The 18,366-nt window shown below is 46.3% G+C and overlaps 3 protein-coding genes across 10 annotated transcripts in view; 1 reads left to right on the top strand and 2 right to left on the bottom strand.

The window, feature by feature from the left end:
* Positions 1–1,260: 1,260 nt before the first annotated feature.
* Positions 1,261–8,053, bottom strand: acvrl1 (activin A receptor like type 1). Of its 3 annotated transcripts, XM_085912934.1 has the most exons (10): positions 7,497–8,050; positions 5,243–5,313; positions 4,467–4,703; positions 3,944–4,149; positions 3,784–3,883; positions 3,577–3,723; positions 3,220–3,495; positions 2,929–3,126; positions 2,024–2,154; positions 1,261–1,921 (listed from the first exon to the last, which is right to left on the bottom strand). In XM_085912934.1, exons 2-10 carry the CDS (start codon positions 5,310–5,312, stop codon positions 1,775–1,777), a joined length of 1,512 nt encoding a protein of 503 aa, XP_085769060.1. In that variant the 5' UTR covers position 5,313; positions 7,497–8,050; the 3' UTR covers positions 1,261–1,774. The 3 variants fall into 3 exon arrangements, with proteins under 3 accessions (XP_085769060.1, XP_085768886.1, XP_085768973.1); XM_085912760.1 differs by having other exon boundaries at positions 3,220–3,723; positions 7,497–8,053; XM_085912847.1 differs by having other exon boundaries at positions 3,577–3,883; positions 7,497–8,051.
* Positions 8,054–8,565: 512 nt separating this feature from the next.
* On the bottom strand, positions 8,566–10,943 carry ankrd33aa (ankyrin repeat domain 33Aa). The gene is made up of 4 exons (XM_085922052.1): positions 10,716–10,943; positions 9,993–10,122; positions 9,791–9,931; positions 8,566–9,420 (listed from the first exon to the last, which is right to left on the bottom strand). Exons 1-4 carry the CDS (start codon positions 10,941–10,943, stop codon positions 8,657–8,659), a joined length of 1,263 nt encoding a protein of 420 aa, XP_085778178.1. The 3' UTR covers positions 8,566–8,656.
* A 3,062-nt stretch (positions 10,944–14,005) lies between these two features.
* The window catches only part of arhgef25a (Rho guanine nucleotide exchange factor (GEF) 25a), a 23,119-nt gene continuing 18,758 nt past the window's right edge, over positions 14,006–18,366 (top strand). For all 6 annotated transcript variants that reach the window (XR_015066059.1, XM_085912221.1, XM_085912100.1 and 3 more), the window contains exons 1-2: positions 14,006–14,222; positions 15,126–15,228. Coding sequence is in view for 5 of the 6 variants with exons in the window: in XM_085912221.1 (XP_085768347.1) it covers positions 14,088–14,222; positions 15,126–15,228 (238 nt within the window). In the remaining variant the exon portion in view is untranslated. The remainder of the gene's footprint in view (positions 14,223–15,125; positions 15,229–18,366) is intronic.

Genomic DNA, 18,366 nt, shown 5'->3' with positions numbered 1-18,366 from the left:
CCAGACTGAGCCCCCAGGAGCATGTTTGATTTGAGGGAGAGAGAAAAAAAGCCAACAGTTTTTGCCGCGAATTGTTCTACAGCATTTATTGTTGTTTAAAATATGCAATCATTTCATCTTGCTTGAATTAGCTCATTTATAAAGAAAAACATTGCAAACAGGAAACGATTAAAACACAGTCTTTTAGTGTAGCAGATGTTTTGTTTTTGAATGGAATAGGATTGTTTTGGGAGGCCTCGAATGGGGCCTCCCTGCCTCGGGTCTTGAGACGTCATCACTTTAGGTCCAATTCTGCGGTTTCGGCCCACAAACCAGACGTGTAATCTGGCTTCCATCAGCAGTCCAATTCCGGGGGAACCAATTTGGATGAATTAAAAAAAAAAAAATCATGTTGCATTTGCTTACAGAGGCTGAAAAGAATAAAATGAATTTGCTGCCAGTGGGGCAATTGGAAATAAACACGCGCCGCTTCGGGGACTTTGTCTTGTGTCCGAGTCGTCTCGAGATGTCCAAACAAATGCCTCCACGCTCCCGTGGGAAAAACCAAACGCACGAGAAGCTAAAGTGAACTCTCAGGCAGCCACCGACGGCCTGCGGGGTTAAAAATAATCGGACTGAGCAGACAGCCTGGGGTTTGAGGGACTATTATTGCTCTGGACCTGGTTCAACAACTCCACGCCTAATCATGCACACAACGCCATGGAAACCAGAGGGGACGTTTTGTTGCAATCTAATTTCAACTGGCTCTTTATTAGCTGTCTGATTTGCTTCACATTAGACAAATTGCTTCATGCTCCAACGTGACCGTGTTTGCTTCGTCCCAAATGCAATTGAGCGCCAATAAGGAAATGTCTTTTTATGAAAACACAATGCTAAACTTTGAGAGTATTCAAACACACAGATAAATGAAGATATATTATAACCGTCGGTCAAATTAATAGGCATGATTTGATCCTGTAGGAGAAATAATTATTTTTAAGGCATATCTTACAATTATTCTGCCCCCCAAACAATCATTGACATTAATAGTGTGGCATATGAATTACACTTGCCTTTTAACGACTTTCCCATTCGCTTTCAAATGTAACATGCGAAAAATATTAATGTTGACCATAAAATAATTGTCACTCCTGATCATCTTGCAGAAGTAAGCCGCAAAAATCAAATGCGTTTTTTTTCCCCACGTTATTTTGCTGACCTCTAGCGGTCATTAAGGGAATTACAACACATTCAAGCCTATGAATTCAAGAATTGACGCGCTTGAATAAAAAAAAGTTTAATTCGAAATACATAACAGATGTAAATAATACACTGTTGGAGAGAAATAATCTTGATCAATGCTTTTTGTACTTTTTGTGTTTTGTATGCCGTATACTCACGACGACATTCATCCAGCTAAAAAAGTGAAAAAGTGCTTACAGGACAAGTATTGTGCTGCTGCTATGTGAGGCGTCATCATTCTTATTCATTGCAAAAGTCTTTCTCTGTTTCTCTTTTTGGTATTTTTGGAAACTTTGGTCAGGGGGAAGATAAATAGCCTTCGGTGCAAGAGAGTCTAGACTACTGCAAAAAAAAAAAAAGGCTATTGTGTGATTAAAATGCATTAAGTGTGTGTGTGTGTGTGTGTGTGTGTGTGTGTGTGTGTGTGTGTGTGTGTGTGTGTGTGTGTGTGTGTGTGTGTGTGTGTGAGTCATCAAGTGAAAATACGCAAATGATATTGGCCACCGTGCCAACGGCAAAGGAGCCCAAAAAAACTTTTCAAGCTTCTTGAAGTCTAGAAGTCCTGTTTGAGTTTCTTGACGCTGAAGTCGGCGGGCAGGTCCAGTTTGGAAAGGGTCTTCTTCACACGCAGTGCTGTGAGGCGGGCCGGCGCGTTCTGGAACCAACACTCCCTCATGATCTTCACGATGGACGACATGATCTGCACACAGGCGCACCATTGCATGGATGAGATGATTCTTGGTTGCCGCCATCATCATCCTCCTCCATCAGGCGCTGAAACATTGAATGATTTTTTGTGTACCGGGTGGGAGTGCAGCCGGTTGTGCAAGTTGGGCCTCTGCTGGTCCACACACACCACTTTCTTCATCTCTTCAAAGCTGGGATCGGAGGGCACCAGGTCAAAGAAGGGAGGACGGTACTCTTCCACAATCCCTGGGAAAAAAAAAAAAAAGAAGAATGTTTTCAAATTGTAGCCCCAGAAATATTGCAACACATCCCCGGAGGCTGAGTGGGAAACTGGGCCGAGTGGAATGCACCATGTTGGAAGACTCAGCTTAATGAGAAGACAACTTGGATCCATCTTTTTTTTTTTTTTTTCTCATCTCTGCATGCATTTGGAAAATGTCTCCGGAATAGCCGTCCTTGTTCAGCCGGGTTACACATTTGATTACACAGGAAAAGATAGAAACTCCCTTAGGGAACTGCACACACACACACACACACATTGTGCTGTGTGTGTGTGTGTGTGTGTGTGTGTGTGTGTGTGTGTGTGTGTGTGTGTGTGTGTGTGTGTGTGTGTGTGTGTGTGTCTGTGCATGCATCCATCTACATGCTGGCACTCGGGCGTCTGGTGTATGTACAAGGCAGTGCTGACACCAGATAAGACTGTTTATAATTACTGTAGCGCTAATCGTGAGAGAGGATAGTCGAGACGAGGGAGGCGAGAGGCGTGCCGCTAACTGCCTCCCCCCCAATGTACATGCAACCCAACCAGCCACACACGTCTGATAAAACACGTTTTGTTTTCCCTCTTTACATAAAATCAGACTCCCCTGTTGGATAAAGATTGCTTTGGCTCCAGAAGAAATAGTTGCCGCCCAGTCGGTGCAATGCTCAGTGCTAAAAAAGATGTTTTGCCAATTCAATGTTTGGTTTGACTTTGGAGGTCGCGCACAACACACACCACAAGGTCGTGAACGTCGTTACCATTGACGGTGGTTCTGCGGGAAATTTCCCAGAAGACCAAAGCCAGGGCCCAGATGTCCGTTTGCTTGTAGGATTCAAAGATGTCCATTCGAATGCTCTCGTCGAGAACCTCGGGCGCCATGTAGCGTTTGGTCCCCACGCGAGGGTTGTGGCCCACGTCCAAGTAGTCGTTGGACTGGGAGTGGATCACAGCAAGACCTGACAGAGGAGTAAAGAAGGGGGGCGCCCTCGTCCAGTCGCGCAGATGAAAGCGCCAGCGTCCGGCCGACCGACCGGCCGGCGAGTCCTCACCCAGGTCGGCGATGCAGCACTGGCCGTTTCTCTTCACCAGGATGTTTCTGCTCTTCAAATCTCGGTGGGCGATGGCGGGTTTACCCTGGGAGCTGACGATCTCGGTGTGGAGGTGCACCAGGCCGCACACCACCGACAGGCACATCTTCAGGCAGCTCTCGGGCTCCAAGCTGCCGTACTGCAGGAAGTCGTAGAGCGAACCCAACTCGTGAAAGTGGGTGACCAGCCACAGCTGGGTGCTCGAATTCTTAGACGTCATGTCGGAGGCGATGAAACCTGAAGCGGGAACGGACGGCGGCTCGGTTTTAGCCCTCGGTCTTTTGGCCCGACGCTCCGCAATGAAATCGAGCGCCGCACCCAAGATGTTGTCGTGCCGAAGCTGCACGGTATTGTAGATCTCCGTCTCTCGGAACCAGGACTGCTCGTCTCGGGAGGAGAAGATCTTGACGGCGACGCTCTCCCCCATCCAAGTTCCCCTCCACACCTCCCCGTAGCGGCCTTTGCCTGCCATGAAAGATTCGTTAAGTCCCCAAATGGCAGCGGCGGTAAATAATTCAGACTGACCGACACATTCCACAAGCGAAATTTGCCTGGCCATTGTCCTTTGGACCAGATACGGCAGGCCGGTCCCGCTTCCCGATGTGCAGAACTCATCATAAATACCCTGGAAAAGAACACCAACTCTGGTGATCCAATTCTGAAAATCGGAGATCTGATGGCTTACCCCGTAAGTGGGATCTTCTCCGTTGGGGACCTTCAGCATGCTGACGTCGTGCTCGTCCGCATTCTTGAGGCGGACGTGCGCGCGGCGCAAGCGCAAAAAGATCAGCAGGCCGCACAAGCTCGCAGCCGTGACGAAGAGCAGAAGAGCCGCCGTGATCCACAGCTCCGGGCGGGGCTGCAGCGGCGCCACGGTGCTCGTCTCGCCATCTGCACGCACGCACACACGTGTCATCGTTAGCAGGCATACACATCACATTTTGGGCGGGGGATTTTTTAAAATGTATTTATTATTTGTATTTGATGTACTTATTGATTATTTATTTATTGTTGTTAATTTCTCACTCAACTTGTGATGCACTTTATTTATTGCTCTCTTCTTTGTTACTCATGTTCTCTTTTGTTCTGTATCTGAGTGAGCTACTGGGACCAGAATTGAAATCATGTCATTGAAATAATACATTTTTTGGTTAGTTTCTCCCGAAATTTGACCTCAAACATAAAAGTTCAATATGCTCGCTACTGACTGATGTTCGGAGGAGGCGTCGCATCGGCGTTGCAGCGGCTTTCCCGGCAGCAGAAGACGTGGAGGCGCTCAAAGGAGACCAAGCACTGTTCCTTGTAGTCGTGGTTGGAGAAGCAACCTTTCTCCTCGTATCCTTCCACCCACGTGTAGAAGCAGACGTCACCCCTGCAAGTGTCGTTCACGCATGTGCCTTTGGCATTGTCGCACACGCATAGCAGCTTTCCGTCATCCTCGGAATCTGCAAAACGGTGACCAAGTTCCATCAAGACTTGCGTGCTATGTCCGGCCGTTCATATTTTGCCCACCAGGAGGCAGAGGAGCCGCTCAAGATGAGTTCAAGGGCAGGCTGCAAAGTGGAGATACTTTTTTTTTTTTTTCAACTTTAGCTGTTTTCCCTTTGCCCCTTGCAAGGACATGCGTTCTCCCCTTCAATGAACGTAAAAAATGGCCTGACGGATGGAAGTTCTGCATTGAGCCAAAACTGAGAATGTTTCTGAGGTAGCATGACTTGTCAATAGTTGCTTGAATTACAGAATTGCGGGATGAATTTGGATCCCATCGTTTTCACTCTGCTGTATGTTTGCACAAAGAGCCAGACTGCATGGAGTATTTTGCTTCTGACCAAAACTTTTCATTTTTAGGAATGAAGTAGAAACTACTTTTAAGACCATTTGATACCAAACCAAAATTTCTGCCTAACAACTGAATTATTTGACGAACGCGTGTATAAACGACAGGCCTCTTTTCAATATTCGAATTTCCGGGACCTTCACTCACCTACGTGACGAGCAGACGTCAACAGCAACAGGCCGACCAGTACCAATGTGAATCCGAGAGAGCCGTCCATCCTGCGGAGAGTTGATAAACACAGCTAAGGGCTCAACATGTGATTGTCCTGATATTTCTCTTTATGGAATCTAAAGCCACAGAGGAAGCACTGAAGTCCAAAACAACGCTCAGTGGGCCCAGCCTGTCTGCCTGTGTTCTAATTGCTCTGCAAGGGGAGGGGGAGGCGGAGGGGGGGCACTTCAGAGTGTTTGTCTAAGTGGGTTGAGACTGCGTGTGGTGCTGCGCTAGCCAGGCTCCAGCCAGGCCCCAGGCCCGTCCCGGCCCGTCCGCTCCTCGGTCTGCACTGCTTGCAGAGTAAATATTGACGGCGATGCTTCCTGCCATTGAGTGGCCCCACCCGGCTGGTCGCCCAGACTCCGGCTGCCCATTGTTTAGGGTCACGCTGCCGCGAGTCACGCAAGTAGTAGCGCCGCCCGCCAATGCGGAAGCACGCTGGTGGCTAGAAGAGCCATTTTCAGATTTTCCGTTTGATCTATTCAAGTATTAGGAGTATCGTAGAAATATGCTGAATTTTTGAGCCTTCAATGAACCGAAGAAGCATCATTCTGGAATGTGAGAGGAAGTCAAAAAGTTTGAGGAGAACATTGAAAGTGCTCCACACAGGAAGCTCAACCTTAAACGTGTGAGGCGCTCATATTTTATCCTGCTCTTTCCTCGGGCCTACTTTTACCGCAAGTTTCGAAGTGATGTGTAAATCAAATTTCCCGCTGAGTATTTCTGTCGCTGTCGTGCATCAATGACTCCAATCAAAGATGGCCTGCTTTAGTCTCATGCACTCCACTCTTGGTCCACAAGCCATTTCTGACCAAACACCAGCACTTCCTGCAATGCTGGCGTGCGACGAGCAGAAACGCAACTCCACCCACTCAGTGCAGGGGCACAGCCGGCTTTCATTTATCTGCCGATGGCTTTATCGTAATCGTGTGTTCCATCGCGGGCCGCTCTGACATTCCTCTCCGAGCCCTCTCCCGTTTATTCCCGTCGTGTCCGAAGCTCCTCCTCTGTGACCCAAGAGGAAAAGATCCATTGTCATCTCTTCCTCCCATCGACAACTTCGACTCGGGGAAGCAGATCTCTCATTCCATCTGAATGACTGCGTGGATGGGAGGGGGGGGGCGCAGCCCGCCTCACCGTACAAAATAAAAACCACTTGATAATGTAACCCGAAGACTATCTGCAGCATAATAAGCAGACGGTGAGGGTTCGATTGAAGCGAGACCCCCGAAGGCCCCAGTTGCTCCTAATGGCAAATTGAGTGGGAAGCTCTTTGACAGGTCAAAGTTCACGTTGTTCAAGCCAAAAGTTAGCAAATGGGACTTTCTGCAAATGACAACGACAGACTGGAATGACTCAGCGTATCTTCTTCATCTGGCAGACAAAGCCAAGCTTGACAGACGTCACCTCACTTAGCATCTGCATCCGCTCGCACGCACCAGGGTTACAGAATTGAGCAAAGAATGGCGCACATCTAGAATTTATTTGGCTCCTCTGATGTGAGCTGGATTCATTTTCAACACAGCTCAATCAGATGAGTTCAGGCCAACCACACTCACTTGTAGACAAACAAGCAATGACACAATCTCTAATGCAGTGCCCTATAGTTACAACTACATTCAATGATACGTGATGCAATATGTGTCCATCAAAACATATTTAAATTACTCTCCAGTGTGCATGTGTACCAAATAATGTGTCTGTGTATATTTCATATACTTACTTTTATACTTACTGGTACATTATGGATGCTGAAGGTAGACATTGATGCACGGTAAACATTTGGGGATTGAAAAATTTTCCATAAGAACCACGAAAATGAATGCGAAAATACAAGTGAAAAATGATCCTTGCTCGACTTTTTATTATTGAAGTACTTGTAGGAAAAAGTACACTGGGACAATCATGATACTAGAATCAAGTTTGGTTTTCATTTACAAACACTTTGACAAGAATTGTTTTGGCACTGATCTGACTTTCACTACTATGATGTATTATCTGAAATGTTTTTTTTTTTATCTATGCGTGCAGTCTTTTGAAATCTCTTACATTTGATGACACCTGTTGATTCTTGAAAAACACATGTGACTTACGTTTCGGTTCCAGGAACATTTTATGCTTGACTTAAATGATTTAAAAAAAACAAAAAAAAACATCATTCATCCGTGCCGTGTTTTGACGCCATTACCTGTTAACGGAGCTCCTTTTAACGTGATGCGTGTGAACATCGCACGTCTTCCATGTCCACTTCAAGTGTCTTTCTTGTCTCCCGTTTAAAAGAGCAACGTGTCCATTGCCTCCACGAAAAAAAAAAAAAAAGCTTAGTTGAGAAAATTCAACCCAAAGATAACTCGCATCCTTGCTCTGTGTTCATGGTAACAACCCAAAAGCTGCTGTTTTTTTTTTCTTTCTCCAAATGGTCCTTAAACGCGTCCGTCAAATGAAACTAATCGAGGACGCAGTCGCTTCAGTGTGTAAGATTATCTCATCTTGGATCTGGTTTCAAATCTACGATGACACACACACAACCCAAAAAACGAGTAACCCGGAGCCAGCCTGCTCTCCAGCCACCCTGCGAGGGCTGCTAAAATAAGTTCTGTTCCATGCCTTTTGCTGATGTCTTTGACCGTGATCAACAGGCAAGATTACATTTTTTTTTTTTTTGCCACAGTTTTGTCCCACCCCTCATTGTCCCGCTCAGCTCAACTGCCTGGAATGTTCTCATAGCGGTTTTCCTGTTGCTAAAGCTCTCATTTTTCCCTTTTCCCCTGTGGACTGAGTCTGCACTGCACATTGCAAGAATGTGCTTCAAAGATGACACAACATTCGATGTGGGGGCCGATTTGTTTTATTTCATTATTTGCAAGGGGGAAAAAAAAATATCAATGTGTTCTCCGTCTCTCGGTGGAAAATCTGACATTTCAGCTCATTCAAGTTCATTAGTCAGAGTTTCAAGATGATGAGCAAAGTTTGCTAAGGGAAGTGCAAAAAAAAAAAAAAAAGGAAATCCAGGTAACACGCACGCGCACAGGCACGCGCACAAGCATATAGTATACGTCATGGAGTCAAGAGGGGAAGCCTAGTCCGAAAAATGGCTTGACAATAAAATGCTTTATGCGTTCCCCTATTCTTGACAAGGCATTCTAATTTCCAGTTTTTGAAGTATGAATTCATTTTTAAAAAAAATCTGTTTTGCCTTGGTCACAAAATGACATCAGTGTAAAGTCAGATCCCACAAATGCAAATCTTATGCATCAACTTCAGAAATAACTCTTGCTGAAAATGTCACACTTTCCCGGCTGGCAGCTTTTACATTTTGTCTCTTTCTGTGGAAACTTCTAGTTTGGGTCATGTTTTGTCTTTATTTTTGGAGCCCTCGGATCTTCTCTCTTGCTCCTTTTCCATTTCCTTTTGCTTCTCCCTTTTCTTCTCCTTGTACCTCCACATGGGAGGCTCCAGGTAGCCATTCTCCCCATTCTTCTTCTTCTCTGTCTTGGGAGTAGGCTCCTTAGATTTAGTCACTTCAATTTTGGGGATGCAGCCGGTGGGGAAGATGGTCTTTTTAAAGGCTCTCACGGCCCCTGGTGGCACGCTCTCCCCGCGCTCCGCCTCCTGGCAGCGGGAGCTCAGCCGTACCGAGGCGGCGGAGGCGAGGGGGCCCTTGCTGTGAGACACAGCGCGTTCCTCCAGCTTCACGCTGCTGTGCTCTTCAAGTAGCTCGGGAAGAGCAAAACGCCGCTTGCCAATTTGCGGGGGGCTGCTGGGACACAGCGGATGGCAAGCGGTGGCCACCAGGGGGCTCCGGACGCCGGTGGTTATACGCACCATGTGGTCCATGACCCCGTTGTCTTGGGGGTCATGCTGGAATCTGAAAGTCAAGTTCTTCTTGATGATCTGGCGTAGTTTTCGGCCCGTGCTTTTGCTGCCGGTAGCCTTGGCCACCAACTCTCGAAGCTGCGGCCACTCAGGTGCGTAGCGCTCACAAAATTGCTCGGCCACAGGACGAGCTTGCAGACGGCGTATTCTGCTCAATGTCTCAAATCGGCCCGTCTTCAAGACCCAGTCCTTCAAAGCACCGGCTTGAAAGTGGTCTCTTGCATTTATATCAGCACCTGTGCGTGACCGAAGAGTCAAATGTTAACGGCTGGCTGTTGGCTGTTATTTTTTTGCCCAAGTCGTCTGGCATTTGCTTCAGCACACGAGTGACCCGTTTCATAAGTACCAGTACAGAAAACGGATGGAAGGATGCGCGGTCAAATACCGTCACCGTGTGGCCACTTTTAGAATGCAACCCATTCAGCAAGAGCTCTTTCATTTAACACAGACCAAAGGACGGCCCGGGTGCCCCATCGGGCCCTCTGAGCGGCTCTTAGCGTGAGCGCCATCTATCCAGTGCTTTTATTTTGAAAGGTGTGCTTTTATTTTCTCTGCACAAACAAGCACTTGAGTCTACACAAATGGCGGACTTGAACGTCAACTTACCATGCATGAGCAGGGCCGTCACGCAGTCCTCCCGGCCCTGCAAGCCCGCCTTCATGAGGGCAGTAAAGCCACGAGGATCTCTGAGCTCGGTGTCCACACCAGAGTATTGGTTGAGGATGAAGTTCAGAATGGTGGTGAAGCCTGCGCCAAGAAAAGCTTGCAGTGATTCCCGACCTATGTTTGTGTGTGTGGTACAACGTACCAGCCTGGGCGGCAATCATGAGGGCGGAATTGCCGTCGTTGTCCTGGTGGTTGACGTCCATGAGAGGGCAGACGTGTAGAGTGCTGACGACGTCCACAAAGCCTTTGCTCACAGCCACCATGAGTCCGCTCTGATGGGCAAGAATGCTTACAAGCTAGAAACAGCTAGTAACAGGCTGCAAACATGCATTCACTCTCTCACCATCCATTGTTTATGTAGTGCGCTGTATATCTTTTTTTTTTTCTCTTTTTTAATCCAAGTGTGTTTTGACATGGACATGTGAAACACTAAAGACAAAAACATGACTTTCAGAGCATAACGAAATTCATCTGAGCAATGTAACAGAACGTAATTGAAAAGCACTCATCTAATTGAAGATTTCAAGTCAGATATTTTGAAAATGTGAATTCAAACTATACTGGAAAAATAGCATTTGTCTCTCTCTACTTTGCCATCTAAGTTTATTTATTTATTTATTTATTTATTTATTTATTTATTTATTTATTAACTAGGGGTATTTATTTATTTATTTATTTACTATGGGTATTTATTTATTTATTTATTTATTTATTTATTCATTTATTTTTTATTCATTTATTTATGTAACAACTATAGCTGGAGGGATTGGAATTGTGGCTCAGTCCAGTTTGGAAGTTAAGAAAAGAGATTGTCTGTGACCACCAGACTGCAGATTGGAGCAGATGGAACTGCAGCGGTTCTCACCCTGCCGTTGATGTCCAAGTACATGGCCTGGTCCTTGCTCACGCCTCTCTCCAGGATGCGTTGCAGGGAGACGGCGTCATTGGCCGCGCAGGCCTCGTACAGCGTTTGAGGAGGTTTGTCACGGCTTTCGATGTTAGGAAGCAGCGAGTCGTCACAGAAGACACTCCCGGTGTCAGAATCCTCCCGCGGGCCGGCACCCGAATGGGGGTGGTCACATGTGGAGGCCATAAGCGTCTCGTCTTCTCATCTGGAAGCACAGGTGGCCAAAATAAGTTCTTGTCCGGCTTTTTGATTAAGGGCGACAAAGCGGGCTCCTTCAGAGCGGCCCGAGAGACAGCTTCTGCAACTTGTGCAACAGATTTGAGTCAGATTGTGTACCCATGCCGCTGCCAAGTGATATGGCGGCTCTGCCGTGTCTCTTCCTGGGCTGTGATGTTTGAGATTCTCACAGGTACTCAAAACCTTCAAGCTTGTCCTTCAAAGTGCGCTGGAGGAGCACACAATGAAGATGACAAGGTGTACTTTAAGTCAAGCACTCAACATGTTGAAAATGTATCAGGAGATTGACCATGATTTCAATCGAGAAAGCGAGAGAGACAGATTACGCTCATCGACGTGAAGATCCAAACGCTCAGGAAAGTTTTGCTGTTTTGACCCAAGTGCGCTCTACCTGCTAACAGACAGCCATTCTAGTGTAGTAATAGACAAACTTCATATTTTTTTTCTCACTCAAGCAAAACTTTTAGACATTATTTTTTTTCTTTCAATTCAACCCGTTCTGTGGTTTCCACTTCCTGCCAAGCGTACCTTCCGCTTCATCTCGCCGCTGCTCGAGCTCCCTTTAACTTCCAAACGTGACCCGTGCGCCTTCTTGACTGATGCACGATTGTAAACGATTTTCAAAGCAACCACGGCATAGGTGCGAGCCATCATCCTCACCCTAAATGAATCCATCCAGAGAGAGTCCTCTTCTTCTCCCTCTGTGTTGGCAGCTGCGCGCATCTTGATGCTTCTCTTCTGAGAAATTGCTTTGGCTTTGGTTCCCCAAAGTGTCCGCGGCTCTCATCTGCCTCCTCCCTCTTCCTCTTGTAAGGGCCGCTGTCCTCCTTGCAGGTCCCAACATAGACCGTGCAGCCCTAAATCAGGCAGCACGCCTCCTCCTTCCCTCTCATCCCGATTAAAGAAAATTGAGGGATTTTTCTTGTCCCTGACTTGATTTGACTTGGATTAAGACTAGCAAAGAGACAGCGGCAACCCTTGCTCCCCTCCAGATTGTCGAGTACCCCCCCCTCTCATTTTTCTCACTTGTCGCTCCATCGGCAGCCACCTCGGCCCTTCTGTCGTGTGATCAGGGCGAAGTTCTCAGTGGCCAGCTCAGCTCTGTGACTGAATCACATTGGTCTTGGGAGTTCTGTTTCCCCGTACGCAAATCCACAAACAGAATAACGGGAAGAATAACTCAAATCAAGGCAAACTGATTTTGATATTGGAGAAAGAAATTCACACGTCCACAAATATTAACCACATGGCCCTCGCTGGTGCCCGTCGATGAGATCAGCACACGTAAAGTGCGTTGAAAAGGCAGTGCAAGCAGATGATGTCAAATTGGGCCCTTCATGTTGACATCAATCAATCATTTGTAGGAGGAAAGATGGCTTGAGAAAGGCGTGTTTTGAGTTACAAGCGTGGTCATGGAACATTTGGAACCCTTCTCTCAAGGCACCCATTCATGTCTTCCCTTTAAGCATTACTTATTTAGCCTTTAACTTAGTTGAGGTTACGATAGAAGCTTTAAAAAAGACATGTTGTTTTGCTTGTCTTGTTTCTTGTGGCAAAAACCGCTGCGGGTTTTTGTTTGGTCCAGTGGTGACACCAGCAATTTAGCATAGAAAGTGAAATTGTCATTCGAAAGCAACTGGAGAGTTGCAAATGTTCCCACTTGTGGTTCCTCCCATTTGGGAACTGCCGACTGAATGTGGACAAGACCCCTCCCACATGAGCAAGTTGATTGAAAGCATCACGTCCTGACTCACATGATGTCAAAGTGTAAAGACTCATGAACCCTGCCGGCGACCTGCTGAGGTTGCGCAAGACTTCCGCTCAGACTTTCCGCTCAGATCTGCCTCCCTCTGGTCAAAGATGGAAATGCAGCACTCGAGTCATATCTGGTGTGGTCGGTCAAACATGACCAGCAACAGACCAAAAACGGAAGACCATGCCTGAAAGCTTCAACATCAAGAAAATGAAGGCCAAGGCTGCTGGGCAATAAATCTGTTTGTTTGAACAACCCGTCGTCGTCATCCGTGCGGATTTAAAATGGCACTTCCAGCCAGCAGAGGTCGCTGTGAGAGCGGCTTGGCAAGCCATGCCAGCGCTAAGTTTAGCCTTTTGGTGAGCGATTGTGTACACACACGGCTAATATTAGACTCTTGGCACTTTGTCCAGATCTGTTACCAGCACTTAGCTCCGACCTTTCCAGTCTGCTACTGGATCCTCTGGGAATCAATCCCATGGGACTTAGTCAGCAAGGACGGAGAACTAACAGTGCATTTTGGACATTTAGGGCGATGGAGGCAAAGTCAGAGAAGTCGAGGTTTGCGCTAAGCGCAAAGATGCATATGATTGGAAGACAGACGCAATTTGGGGCCTTGATCTGATACTGTGACCTCTAAAAAAGAAGACTCTGTATTTATTGGAAGTGTGATGCAAAGCCTTCCTTCTTTGAAAAGAAGACTTTCCTGGCAACTGCAGTGAGACTTGAGCAATCTTCACGGACTCTCATTGTTGGAGAATTGACTATTAAACACTGCGTGAACTTTCAAACAGATAACACATGGGCTTCATCCAACTTTATTTTGGATGCAGTTGCAACACTGACAAATAGTGAATTGCTCATTCTGGTCATTTCAAGGACTTGAGTGAAGATGTTGGTCCAATTGCTGACGGTATCAGAAATAGATGGGCTTCAGGGGCTCTGCGTTCATACCTTATTTGGGGTTGCCCCTGCTGCTTGAGACTTCACACTCTCCCCGTGTCACTGGCTGAGAAGAGGTGGATTTGGATTTGTCACAGAAAGGCAAGAAGAAGCGTAGCCTAAATGAAGCTAATCTGAGGGATTCGTGTCATGAAGACACGGAAGGGGGGGGGGGGAAGTAATGGTAGATGAAGGGAGGATAGTTTGGGGGCGGTGATCTTGTGCAGCCAATGAAGAACTAGCCGGGAGGATTCCAGAGAGAGCCACGGACGAGTCTGGGCCAACCGGTTGGACACTTACAGAAGAGGCTGCGGTGGAGGAAGACGGAACGAGGAGGCCCCCATCAATCTGCCATGCGTGTTTGCACAGGAGCTTTTCATTAGAAGCTGGGCTCGGGGATGGAACAAGAGAACAAGCGAGACTCTTCGGAGGCAAGAATGAAAGCGCTTCCCAAGAATCAGGGACGCACCGACCAGATGTTGGGAGCCATGGCTGACATGCTGACCTCGGTGGCATTGCCCAATCAAGCTTGGGTGAGTTGCAAGCCCATGATTGACGGTCGGGGCTTGCTTATCAGGTGATCAGGCGATTGACTCATTGATACGTGGTAATACGAGGTGCATGGAGTGCAATGTCGATCTTGCATATGCAGTTGACAAGCTGTCACGGCTGCAACGATGCTTGTGGGTGATCCTAAATGCTACAGTTGGTAATAATAATAAGAAAAATCTATAAAAGGGCAAAATTTAATGTAACTGCAACAATCAGAAGAAAATAATTAAAGAGGTAAAAACACATCATTTTTCACATTTTTTATTGAACGGAGTCCAGCTTTCCAAAGGTCATTAAAAGAGGCCTTCAGAAAGAGCTTTTTTTTTTTTTTTTTCATCATTCACATTTTGTGGCACCTTAGGCGCCTCGGGCCAGGCACTCGAGAGCCACTAAACGATTGTACGTAATGATGCTTCATGAAGCTTCATGAAGCTATAACACGCATTTTTTTTTCAATGTGACCTGTGACCTACACGTCCAAATATGCTTCGGGGGCCTATAAACAGCCACGTAAACATGACATCACTATCATTAGCAGAAAGCATCTGGCATTGTATTACTCCACAGACTGTCTGGTAGTCTTTCCTTCTTCTTTTTCAAGGGGGGGGGGGTGATTTGTTTGAGTGCTGTGAATGAAGCTCACGTGCCAGGAACCATCACGCCAGAACAGTGAGTTGCGGGGCTGCTAGCGTCGGCAGACTGAAACCTCTGCCCTTCCACTCAATTGTTGCTGATGGAGGAAAGCGGGAAAGCCTTATGGAAAAATACAAGCGTGACTGTTAGATTTTTGTGGTTGTGAGAGCGTAATCACTCTTAGCCAGACTTGCTCCAGGAGAGCAGGACTGCCTCTGACAAAGGCGCTCTGTGTGTGTGTGTGTGTGCAGCTGGTGGAGGGCGGCGAAGCCGACCTCCCATCACGCCGAGAGGAGAGGGGGCCCGGGCAAGGCCGCTGGGAGTCCGATTGGGAGCGCTGCCGAGAAGGAACAGGTAGGACCGGAAAGCTCCGCCCGCCGTGCTCGTCCAAACAGTGGCCCTCACCTAACCAGTCACCAGCAACAAAAGCTTTGGGCTCGCCTGACTTTCCGTCTTTATGTGGAGGCTGTAAAACAACCCCCATGAGCCACTCAATCACTCTACCGCCAAAACATTAGCACACAATGTTAATTTCGCCGCATTTCAAAATAGGCTTTTACTTTTTTTTTTTTTTTTATTGCTAGTTTTTATTTCTTTTAGATTTTTAATTTTTGGAGTTTTTTAAATGAGTTTTTAGTAGAGAGTTGTTCATTTATATGATTTAATTAATGCTTTGTATTTGTAATTTTATTTCATTTTTTTAATATCTGGAGGATTCATAATTTTTTTATTATTATTTTCTATATCTGAAGTATTTTTCAAGTGCAGGATCACAACTAATTGCATACTATATGGATTAGAAGTTTAATATTAATAAGATTAATATTGCAGTAGAGCGACCCCGCGACTCACGGAGGTTAGTCACCAAAACATCCAATTTGTATTCATTTTAAATGCATTATGGAAACAAATAAATGGAGTTAAACCTTGAATAAGCATTTTCCATCCGAAATGAGTTGCCCATCCCTCCCACCCAAAAAAATATATAACATTGAAACTGCAAAACGCATTGTAACTTGCGGCCGTGATGTAGGGAAATCACAATGGCAATCGTGTGTCGATTGGCATGAGCTCTGTTTGTGGCCAATTGTGTAAGTTGTCCGTTCGTTGGTGGCACTTCTTGAAGCACTTCATGTGTGTGCCATTCCTTGTTCCTTGAGTGCAGTGGAACAAAAGGAACTTTGTTCTGGATCAGAGTTTGGATTGGGTGTTGTGTGTATGTGTGTGTGTGTGTGTGTGTGTGTGTGTGTGTGTGTGTGTGTGTGTGTGTGTGTGTGTGTGTTGCGCATACAAGTGGGAAAGCAAATGTTCTGGAAGTCAACACTTGGTGTAGCAAAGAGGTGGCCCGCCGAGGGCGACAGGAAGCTGTCCCCGATGCTTATCTCAAATGTCCTGCTTGGAAAACTGTTCCAATTTTTCTTTCCCCAAAAAACAAACAAAGTTAAAGTCATGTAGAATCAAGGTGACCAACTTATTTCTTCCGCCAAATTTCCTCCGGATAGGAAATTGCATGGAAAATGAGGGCAAGACAAGGCAGGAAGACGGCCAGACCACAACAACAAGAGGCAGACTTGGACTACCTCACACTTGTTCACGTTAGACTTTTTTTTCCACTGCCATGTATGGAGTATTACAATAATGTAGGGGGAAGTTGGACAAAAAGTTACAAGCGATAAAAATCGGATTGCAACGCAGCTCACAGAGATGCCTTGGATTTGCCTGTCAGAAAAAAAACTAGAAAATCGTAATACTTATTGATTTAAAAAAAAAAGAAAAAAAAAGCCTTTCTTCTAATTAAAGTTCAATAGTTTGGCTATTATGGAAAATGTAAAGATCGTTCTTAAATGTCGTGGTGCCGTCATATATAACTCAACGTTCCTTGTGTTGCGAGATAGGATCCAGGGTTCAAGCGATATTTTTTTCACTTTGACTTGACAGGGAACTTAACAGCAGCTTTTAGTCAGATAGTGAACAATTTTCTCCAAAATGAGCAACCACGTAACTTCACCTTAACTTCCCCTAGCTGAATGCTAACATATAATGAGAATCATCATAAAAAGGCTAACAATTAGCATTTATGTTGCAGTGTATAACCTTCTAAGCGGCAAATATTTGGACGCAAGTATCAACTATAAAAACACTCTCAGGCATATTCTTTATCCTCTGCGAAGAACGACTAACATTACTGCCGCTTCCTGAGAAGCAAAAAAATGTAGAGATTTTTTTTTTCACTGCTGTATGAAGTCCAAATTATTTTTCCACATTAAAATTTGAATTTTGATTTTTTTTTTACTATTTTGTCTTGCTCAATATACTTGAGGCACGTACGTGAATGAGCTCGCTTCTGTATTCTTGGAAGGCCATCACACATGGATGAAGCCACTGTGGACGTGTGATTGCACGCTGCTATGCTTTGTCACGCCGAGGTCAGCGTATTGTTGTGTGTGTGTGTGTGTGTGTGTGTGTGTGTGTGTGTGTGTGTGTGTGTGTGTGTGTGTGTGTGTGTGTAAGGGATGGGATGAGGAGAAGGCTCTGCCATGCTCTGGAGAGCCATAAGGGCCATCTGTCCCGTCTTTAAAACGCCTTCACGTGCCTTGAGAGGAATCACAGCACATCTTTGATTGAAATCTCTTTTTGCAATCGTGACCAGTGTTGGCACAAAACCTGACGACAACCTCTTGAAATGACAAGAAGGCAAAAGGAGCACCTTGAGAGGAGCTGTCCTCATCTTACTCAGCGTGACCGCTTTCGACACTGTCACGTACTTCCGACATGATCTTCCAACACTCTCCAACGAGTGTGAGGACACGTGAGCAGCACGAAATCATTTCGATCGAGTTCTGCTTGAGGGTGGGAGAGTGCCGATCCCGGAGGCCCCCTGGGAAGGAACTCGGCATGTGACCTTACATGGGCAGAGATCGACCTGAAGCTAAAGCTAAAGCTAAAGCTGAGTGGCATTGCGGTGAAAGGGCCTCAGCATTTTTTACTCATGCCGCACTTTGATGCGTCACATCACATCGACTTTCTTGCTGCTCGATGAAGATGCAGCCCACCCAAAATCTTTTTCTCTACGTCTTTGGGAAAAAAGCGAACGTCGTGCAGGACAAGAGTGATGCTAACCCGACGGTGGGACGGCAGCCAAAAAGCTCCCCCTCACGTCGACACGTCTAGGATACCCCTTCTCCTTAATTGGCTCTCAGCTTTGCCACGAAGGAAGAGGGAGCCAAAGTAGAATCGGCAAGGGAATAGGAGACGTTGAAAAAAATCGAAGCGAGCATATTTTGGCAGGGTTTCAGCTGGCTGATGGACTGAGGAGAGGCTAATGTCAGTGGTGGCGGAGGTGGATGGGTGGGGGGGGGAAGAACTGCGTGCTGACAATGAGAGCAGCGCTGCCATCTACGGTCATGGATGTGCAATTACACAATACTTTTTGTACAGGTCAAAAAAGCACACATGCCAATCCAGTATTGCGTTGCCCTTCCCCCTTGGCTT

Source organism: Syngnathus leptorhynchus, chromosome 1 (genome assembly GCF_054491065.1).
Source record: "Syngnathus leptorhynchus isolate UIUO chromosome 1, UIUO_Slep, whole genome shotgun sequence".
Taxonomy (NCBI): Eukaryota; Metazoa; Chordata; class Actinopteri; order Syngnathiformes; family Syngnathidae; genus Syngnathus; species Syngnathus leptorhynchus.
This window is presented reverse-complemented; position numbering and strand designations above follow the sequence as displayed.

What these genes read in the sequence shown, in the direction of transcription:
- ankrd33aa (XM_085922052.1), bottom strand. Translation starts at nt 10,943, where the DNA reads ATGGCCTCCACATGTGACCACCCCCATTCGGGTGCCGGCCCGCGGGAG. An exon ending in ACTTGGACATCAACGGCAGG is followed by an intron (nt 10,123 to 10,715) that starts GTGAGAACCGCT and finishes CTTGCCCATCAG; the next exon opens with AGCGGACTCATGGTGGCTGT. An exon ending in GACGGCCCTGCTCATGCATG is followed by an intron (nt 9,421 to 9,790) that starts GTAAGTTGACGT and finishes GGTCACGCACAG; the next exon opens with GTGCTGATATAAATGCAAGA.
- acvrl1 (XM_085912760.1), bottom strand. Translation starts at nt 5,312, where the DNA reads ATGGACGGCTCTCTCGGATTCACATTGGTACTGGTCGGCCTGTTGCTG. An exon ending in GACGTCTGCTCGTCACGTAG is followed by an intron (nt 4,704 to 5,242) that starts GTGAGTGAAGGT and finishes ACCGTTTTGCAG; the next exon opens with ATTCCGAGGATGACGGAAAG. An exon ending in GACGCCTCCTCCGAACATCA is followed by an intron (nt 4,150 to 4,466) that starts GTCAGTAGCGAG and finishes GCGTGCGTGCAG; the next exon opens with ATGGCGAGACGAGCACCGTG.